The sequence below is a fragment of the Apteryx rowi genome, unplaced genomic scaffold, assembly GCF_003343035.1.
Source record: "Apteryx rowi isolate R43461 unplaced genomic scaffold, aptRow1 scaffold_200, whole genome shotgun sequence".
NCBI lineage: Eukaryota > Metazoa > Chordata > Aves > Apterygiformes > Apterygidae > Apteryx > Apteryx rowi.
Window position 1 is genome coordinate 1,440,720 of NW_020448309.1, and position 8,535 is coordinate 1,449,254.

The 8,535-nt window shown below is 56.7% G+C and overlaps 1 protein-coding gene across 1 annotated transcript; it reads right to left on the minus strand.

Moving 5' to 3' along the window:
- Positions 1-790: 790 nt before the first annotated feature.
- Positions 791-6,659, minus strand: GPR37L1 (G protein-coupled receptor 37 like 1). The gene is made up of 2 exons (XM_026063789.1): positions 5,967-6,659; positions 791-1,812 (listed from the first exon to the last, which is right to left on the minus strand). The coding sequence occupies exons 1-2, from the start codon at positions 6,657-6,659 to the stop codon at positions 1,000-1,002; spliced, it is 1,506 nt and encodes a 501-aa protein (XP_025919574.1). The 3' UTR covers positions 791-999.
- Between the last annotated feature and the right edge of the window lie 1,876 nt (positions 6,660-8,535).

Genomic DNA, 8,535 nt, shown 5'->3' on the forward strand with positions numbered 1-8,535 from the left:
TCCCTGCTTGGCACTGCCCCAAGGCGCTGTGCAGCGCCGGAGCTGCATTGAGGCTCTGGGCAAGAGAGCCAGGGCTTGCACCTTGCTGCAGATGAGCAGGGTGCCTTGCAGGCCGCAGGGTACCTCAGCCCAGCGCTGAGCTTTGCCGGGGCCAGACTGAGCCCTACGAATAGCCCTGAGCCTGGCGCTTCGGAGGGCACTGCACCAGGAGCTGGTCTGGCACCAGCACGTGCAGAAGCGACCCAGAGGGAGGAGAGCAGAGCTGCTGGGGACCTTTCCCCGTTTCCATCAGGTACTGCCCTGAGCCCAGCACGGCTGCTTTCCTGCCCAGCACTGCATGGGCCTCACCAACCCCTTGCACTGGCCCCTTGCTGGGCTCGGGGTGACTCCACCCTGCCTGCTCATGCCCAGCCCAGAGCCCCCCCCATCTTAGGGGAGCAGTGTGGTCACATCCAAACCCAAACCGCTGGCCCTGTCCCCCAAGGGCTTTGGTCTGCAATGCTGGATTGCAGCATGCGTGATGTGCTCTAGGTTACCGATTTATTGAGCTCTTACAGGGCACTGCTTGGATCTGATGGGACACAGTCACTGGGGCCTTCTTCTACTGTGGAGGGGGCTGGCAGGAGGGGACGGAACAGGAGGAGGGCAAGTTATAGTTTCTATATGTCCTCTGCAAGTCACCATGGAAACCCTCCTTGCTGTCAGATGGGACCTTTCCGGCACATCTCTGTTCCCAGGGCAACAACCTCTCTGAGCCAGACCAGGGAGCCTGGACAAGAGGATGCTGGTGTCCTTGGTGGCCTTTTGGCAGAGGCAAGAAGGCCGCCTATGTAGCCACGTGGACTGGAAACCCCTTGCCCGCTGTGGGGTTTGAAGCCTGTGGCGCAGCCCCTGAGCTGTCTCTTCTGCATGCTCCACGTCCAGACACAGGCACTAACGGCAAAATGTTTGATCTTGGGAGAAGGTGGTAAAACGATCTCTACGGCTCCCTGTCAGCACTTAGCAAGGCGTGCCAAGGGCCAGGAGTGGTGGGGGGGACTCCCGGGGCTTGTCAAAGAAGATGGAGGAGGACATCTCTGTTTTGAGCTTGCTGTCAGCACTACCCTCGCTGGAGGTGGTGTCAGGGCTGCATCCCTCACAGCAGCAGCAGCAGCAGTCCATGAAAGCCTGACCCAGGGGTCTGCAGAGGCACAGGAGCAGGACGGGTGTCACAGAGCACTTGAAGAACAGGAAGAACTGGTTGATGAGACTGAGCAGGTCCAAGGTCTGCCTGGACATGTCAGGGGACATGTAGGCCACCACGATGTTGCAGACATTCTCAGGAGTGGTGCAGAGACCATAGATGATGGTCAACCCAATGATGGTGCAGTTCAAGTGACTCTCGCACTGGCTGTGTTTGGCCCCCCGGCACTCAGTCTTCTTCTCGGTGCCGCTGATCCTCCGGGTCACCAGCTGGCAGCTGACAGTGAAGAGGATGGGCAAGCAGAAGTAGCAGCCGAAGTACCACCACATCCGGGCGTTTTGGTAGGTGAGCACCAGGGAGTAGACGGACTCAGGCAGGTGGGATGAAGGCTTCATGGTGCAATACTCTGTCACCATGCCAGACACAGGCGATGTGTCCTGTGCCAGCTGCCACAGCAGGATCTCTGGCACTGACAGTGTCATGGAGCCCACCCAAATGACAGCCAGCTTGGCAATGATGGAATGGCACTGCTCGATGGGCCGGGCACTGGCCTGGGGGCTTGTGGCTGCGTGGAACCTGTCGATGCCCAGCGCACAGAGGCTGAATGTGGTGACCCCCAGTGATGACACCTAGCAAGGGAGGAGGGAAAACAGGTTCACCTCACTGCTGGGACACTGAGATGGGCTCGGCTTTACTAGACTGGTGGCAACTGCTGGGTACCCAAGAGTACAACCCAAGACACCTCCTCCAAAACTTTATAGAAGTCATCCCAGGTTGCAGCCATTTTCCTGTGGCTCCTAAAAAGGCAGTGGATAAACATGTCCCTTGACCAATTCATCCCTGCCCAGCTTCCTTTTCTATGGAAGGGAGAGGCCTTACTGGATGTCCACCTGTCCAGCCAGGATGGGAATGACAGGATTTTCCCTCAGGCTCTTTCTCTACCCTGCATGGCTCTGGGAGAGGAAAAACAGGGACCCATCACCCCCACCAATGCCTTCCCAGGGCCCCCATTGACCCCAGGTAGCTCCTCTCTGCCCTGCTCTGCAGAGCTGCTGTCTGCTTCCCAGACAGGCCAAACAAGTTGAAGCTGCCATTGTCACAAATCAGCTCTGGGCAATTTCCGCTGCATTGAGAATGGCAGGAAAAACATCCCTGTTTGCCAAAGGGAAGAGGCCAAAGGAGGTTGAGGAATCGCTATGGCTCTGGGAAGGCTGGCAAGACATCGAGGATCAAAATCAGCATTAATAGTCCAAGCTTCTGAGCTGCATCATTTCTCTGAGCCAAGTCTCACAGCCCTCAGACTGGGATATGGCAGGGTCACACAGTGGTGCACAGGAGTGCCTCGCCTCCCACCCCAATGGCTGTTCTTGATCTCACAAAGCCACACAACCTCACCCTATGCCAAGGAACATTCCCAGTTCTCAGAAAACCTTCCAGGGCACCACATGATGCCCATGTTGTAGGCCACCAATGGGTTTTGAAAGAAACAGGTCTGGCACCCCCAATGAACCTTCTTCAGTGATCCTGGGCTGGCATCTTTGTAAGTCGCATTGCAGATCACGGTGCCTGGTGCCCAGCATCACAGTCCAGTTACACTTAGCAGCATCACCCTGTACTCAACATCATTAGCTACTACTGGACATTAACTACTACGCTGCAGTCTGATTTACCTCTTGGCTGGTACTTTGGTGGGGATTTAGCGCTGGCCTGGCAATGCTTTCTCACCCAGGCTGAGAGGTCCCTGGGTGCTGGGAGACAGACAGATGAGCAGAGAAACTTTGCAACTGCTTTCTCACCTTGCTTTGTGGCCCAGGCCAGCCCTGCAGAGGCAGGAGGGCAAGGCTGGATTGGCAACTGGACAGCAGAGTGGACATGGCCTCATCTGGGGAATATGCTGGGAACATGCTTCACTGGGACTGTCACATCTATCCTTCATCATGGGGGTTGATGTAGGAGCAGGGCAGGGCTCTGCAGACATGATCCCTCAAGCAGCTCAAGGGGGACTGCAGGGCCTCCATGCCACTGAGCTGTGCTGCTCTAAGTCTGGGCTGGCTGGTGGGGGTCTCTGGGGTGTGATTCCAAGCTCCATGGTAAAGGCTGTGGCCGGTGGTGAGGTGGTGAAGATGCACAGGCTTCACACTAGCTGGCCTCCCCAATCATCCCCAACAACTGGCACAACTAGCAGCCCCAAGGTCCCGTTGTCTGTCCTGCCTCCTCCAGGGACAGAGCTGTCCCAGGGCTTAGCTGGCACTCTGGTGCTCCTTAATTACTGCAGATGGAGCTGCCACCCCCCCCACCAGGGAACCTCAGCATGGACATGGCCACTGAACCCATGTGTGGCTCGGAAACAGGCCATGGCATAGCCACCTCAAGAAGGGGTTTGCTTTGGGGGTCATCCTCTTTCCCTCCTATCCTCACCCAGGGCATTGATCCCGTCTGCTCAGGCAAATGCCATCCTGGGTGCCTGTCCACTTTCCTGGCCCTCGCTGAGTCTTGCCTCTGCCTGACTGTGAGATGAGAGGCTTGAAGTGGGGCAGGGGCAGGACAAACATTTCATTTAGGAACAGGCTGGGGTGGGAGACCTCCAGAAATGAGCAGCTCCTGCTTGCTGAGCAATGAAGACGTTGCTAAGAGACACCGGGACTGCGCGGCTCCACCAGCAAATGCCACTTCATCTTGCTGGGCTGTAGCTTGCAGCTGGTAGCTGTGATCAAGGCAGATTTTAGGCTCTGTCTAGCAGGTTACAAAGGGTGTGGGGACCACCAGCTCAGGCCTGTACCTGCAGGACCCAGTGGCATCACCAGGGTCTCCTGCTGAGGTCATGCACATCTCAAGCCATGAGAGAAGCCCCAGGGACCTCTATGCCTTTGCAGATCCAGCACAAAGGCACTTATGCCCATGAGCTGAGGCTGTCATGGTGCCAGTGGGTGACAGAGCTGCAGGACAGAGCTGCACCACTGGTGACAGCTGCGTCACTCACCTTGCAGCCCTAGCTATGGGGGCCAGGCCAGCACAGCTCCTCACTGCAGCTTATGCCCCTGCCCTGCCAGCATGGGGATAGCTTTCCTCTGCAGGGTTCCCCCATATCTGCTAGGCCCGTGCTGCCCCAGGCACTGGGCATTTCAGGTATCTTTTTGCCACCAGCATCAAGGACCCAACAGCTCTGTGGAGAGCTCTCTTGTTGCTCACCTGGGTTGGTGCCAGAGCCCAAGCAGCAGCTGTGCACACTGCCCAGCATGCCCAGAATAAGTTCTCTGACACAGTACCACACCTAATCCCTGCGCTGGAGTCACCCCAACCTGCATCCACTGTTGGATGAAGCAATAGAGGGCAATCCAGCCAGCCAGAACCTGCTCCCAAAGGGCCCTGCAGGTCCCACTCTGAATTCACGGATTTTAGGTTCCTAGGGCCATCAAGGGGAATTTGGAGGAGGGGATGTGATGGGACATGTCTCCCCAACATCTAGGGAGCATTTCTGGGTTCCTGTGGCAACAGGCTTTCCCAATCTGAGCCCAAAGGTCCATTCTCTGTCCCCCTCCAGCACTTGGGGCAGGCTGCTATTCCTCTGAGTAGCTGCAGGCATGAGTCCTGATGATGGGCACAGACAGGTCTGGTAATGATAGAAAGCCAGATCCCAGCTCAGCATGATGCTAACACCAGTACAAGGTGGGCCTTGGCCATGAGAGCTGGGAATGTCAGTGGTTGTAGGAAGCCTAAGCAGGGACAGGTTGCCCCTTAGGGTCAGGGGTCTTCACAGCCTGATCAGGGTTAAAGTGTGACCCATGGCCTTCATCTTGTGGCTGTCTTTTGTGTGTTATATTGTAGGGCACTGACCATGGGAGTAGACACCTGGTGGGATGGGAGGATTTTAAACTCAGGCTGGCCTGACCAAACCTGAGAGGGGCCCTGGGGACCTGATGCTGCCTCCTTCCAGCCCTGTGTCTGCCACCCTCTTCAGTAAACCATGCTTTGGAGCCCCAGGTGACACGTGCAACCAGCCTGGATCTGTCCGACACGTACGGCCACAGAAGGGAGCAGCCTGATGCCAGACTTTCCCCCAAAATGGGAAAGGCCCTATAATGTTTTTTTTTCTCAGTGCAAGAGACAGACCTGGGCAAAAACGTGCCATCAGGGGAGCTTTTGTTTATTCTGCTTGCCCTCATCAGCATGGTCCCTGCAGCCGTCTCTTAGGGTGCTGGGCACACACCCTGGGTGGAGGACACCCCATCATGCTTGTGACAGGCTTGTGGACAGGCATGGATTCCAACACCTAACCACAGGCTCTCCTGACCCTGTGCTCCACACAGCTGCCCTGTCCACGTGCATCCCCCTGTTCTTGTGCCTGTTTTCACCAGCCCACCACAGCCAGTTCTGGGCCAGCACCCCATGCCACTGGGGTTGAGCCTGCAGGGTGGAGACAGGTGTCAGTTTGGGATAGGGACAGATGGATAGACGGACCCCATGGACAGATGGCCCCATGCTGGCTGGACAAGGGAGGGTTTCACAGGCTCTTTTCAGCCCCAGGACCCATTGCGTTGGTTGCAGACCCTGAGGAAGGGCCCATGGCTGCTGTATTCTCCCAGGTAAATAGTTATCGCATTTTTCCTGGGGCCAGGCAGTTGGAGATTTTAGTACTGGGAACATGGCTGAGCTCCTTGCAGTACCCCATGACAGGGCCTCCAGGGTACACAGCCTTTGTGCCAGGCCCTGACAGCATTAACAGCCCCAAAAGCAGAGAGGACTCAAATCTCTGAGCACTCCAGAGCCCTGTGCAGCCCCTTACCTCCATGAAGGGCACAATACGACAGGACACATCCCCCAGCAGTCTCTTCTTGGTGATCTCATTGAAGATGACCACAGGCAGGCAGAAGAAGAGGATGAGGAAGTCCCAGAAAGCTAAGCTGGCCAGGATGGAGTTCCAGGCACTCTTCATGTAGTAATTGTGCCACACGATGCACATGACAGACAGGTTTCCAATGATGCCCACCGCAAAGACAATGAGGGACAGGAACATCACAGCATAGGCACTGTAGGAGTTCTCTGTCACTGGGTACAAGGGGTTTTGGATTTGCATCCGCTTGTCAGACACTGTGGTGAGGTTGGCTCGGGGCTGTGCTCCTTCTCCATCTGTGGGGACCCCTCCTTGCTGCTCAGATGGGTCTGTGCTGGATGGCACCAGGGTCTTGGTTGGGTGGAGGCTGGCGGGGTTGACAAGCCGCGGGAACTCCACCTGTACCCCCGGCACATACTGCTGAACTGACCTGGAATCCTTCTCTGTCCCTCGGCGCAGCCTTTCTTTTGTCAGACGGACCTCTGTTCTGTCCTGGGCAATCGTCGGCAGAGTCCTTCCTCCATCTGCGCCCTGGACATGAGGGGTGCTGCCTTCCTCAGGCTGCCCAGCTTTGCCTGGCACTGCCACAGCCCCCAGAGCCGGCAGCACCAGCAGCAGGAGAACAAGTGACCATGGCAAAGGCATGGTCCCGTTCTCACTCTCTGGAGAATGCGTGTCCTAGAACACAGAGCAGCCCCAAGCTCAGGGACCCCGGGGCTGTAGGGAGCAAGTGAGCCGTCCGGAGGAGCAGCCTGTCTGTCCAGCTCCAACCGCTGCTCTGGGCTCTCCAGAAAGCTCTGGACAGAATAAAAACCGTGCTCTGGTGCGGCAGTGCCAGGCCCTCTGCTGGTCACGGCTCCACTCCCCGAGGAGGCTGCCAAGCGCTGCAGAGACACGCCAGCATCCAAGGCTGGGCAGCTCAGCAGCTGGTGCACCAGAGGCCCGGCATCAGAGACAAACTGCTGAGCTGAGCCCTTCCTACCACAGTCCCTCCCCTGCCCCCCCCCCCCCAAAAAAAAACAAAACAAAACAAATGGCATTAAGGATGCCCAAAGCCTGGCATTCAGGACTGCATGGCCTGTCCCCTGCTCTACTCCACCTTGCCAGCCCAACTCCCCACAAAATAACCTGGACTGAGGATGTCTTTGAACAGCCAAGCCACCTTGCCTGGAGGCTGGGGAGCTGTGGAGGCCTGGATGGATGGCCCGTGGTGGGGAGGGTGAGGGAAAGGACTGTGTGGCCCCAAGGGAAGCCCCTTGCATGTCCCTGCCTTGGTAGCCACATCGGAGGTGTTAGATCTGTTGGTCTTGCTCTCCCAAGGTTTGCTGCTGCTTTTTCTACTGACTTTCCCCTTGGGATAGGGGTTCAAACAGAATCAAGGGTGACCAATCCCCTGTACCCATCACCTCTCCCCCATACCCATCACCTCTTCCCCATACCCATCACTTCTCCCCATACTCATCTTCTTTCCTCTGTGCCACTTTTCTGTTCCCTTAGGTGTTATCGCTCCCTGTGCTGGTCAGCTGTCACTCACCCATCACTTCTCTGCTGTGCTTTCACCTCTTCTCCATGCCTGTTGGATTAGGGCTCCTCTGGAAATGGCTCACAGAGATCACTGTGTGGGAACTAGCCCTGTGGCACATAGGCAGCGTGCTGGGATGCACATCAGGCTTGAAGCAGCAGGGGCTGCTCAGAAGCTTGGGGGCTTAGTGAGTCTGTCACTGCACGGTGTAGTGTCAGGGGGCTAGGATGCCTTGTCCCACTGCAGCCAGGGAATCTCATTGCCCCCCCACAGCTGGGACTGTGCTGCCTTCTCTGTAAGGACCACGCCCACTTTTCCCTGAGCAAGAAGGGCTGCTTGGCTGAAGTCCTAGGGCGTGGGAACATGGGCCTCTTTCTTACTGTATCACTGGGAGCTAGGGCAACTGGTCCTGCTGGAGCCACAGAGAGGCACGGAAGGGAAATGGAGTCCCAGGAGAGCTTTGACCCTCTTCCCTCACCCAGAGCCCAGATGCTGCTCCTCTCCAGAAGCTGGCAGGGAACAGGACATTTGCTGACATGGGCTTGCAGCAGGGTGAGACTCATGCTCTGCTCAAAATGGCATTGTACTCAACTGTCCCTTGGTCACCAGCTACCTTAGTGGGCCTAGCAGAGACCCCATTGCCCCATAACCCTCCAGGGTGAGGCAAGAGGAATCTTTGCTCCTGAAGCAGCAGATCCAGCCATGTGCAAGTCCTTCGTTCCTTCTGGGCTGGACCTTGTTCTCTATGGCGTGCAATTGTCAATCAACAATAGCCATAGAAAGCCAAGGCACATCAAGAGACTGGCAATTTTGCTTGAAGTCCCTAACCTCTTCAGGACAGCACTTAGCCCAAAGGCTCTCTGGTGTTGGCCCTGCAGGCTGGAGCCGGTCCAGCTATGCCTAGCTGCTCTCCTTTGTCACACTTCTTCTCCCACACCTGCGTGCTGCTTTTTGCCTTGCTAATGCTATGATTTCTGAGCATCATCTGGATATGCTGAG

Bases quoted from the DNA above. Each gene is read 5' to 3' on its own strand.
- GPR37L1 (XM_026063789.1), bottom strand. From the start codon at position 6,659: ATGCCTTTGCCATGGTCACTTGTTCTCCTGCTGCTGGTGCTGCCGGCT. The intron at 1,813-5,966 runs GTAAGGGGCTGC...CTCCCTTGCTAG, and splicing joins GTATTGTGCCCTTCATGGAG to GTGTCATCACTGGGGGTCAC.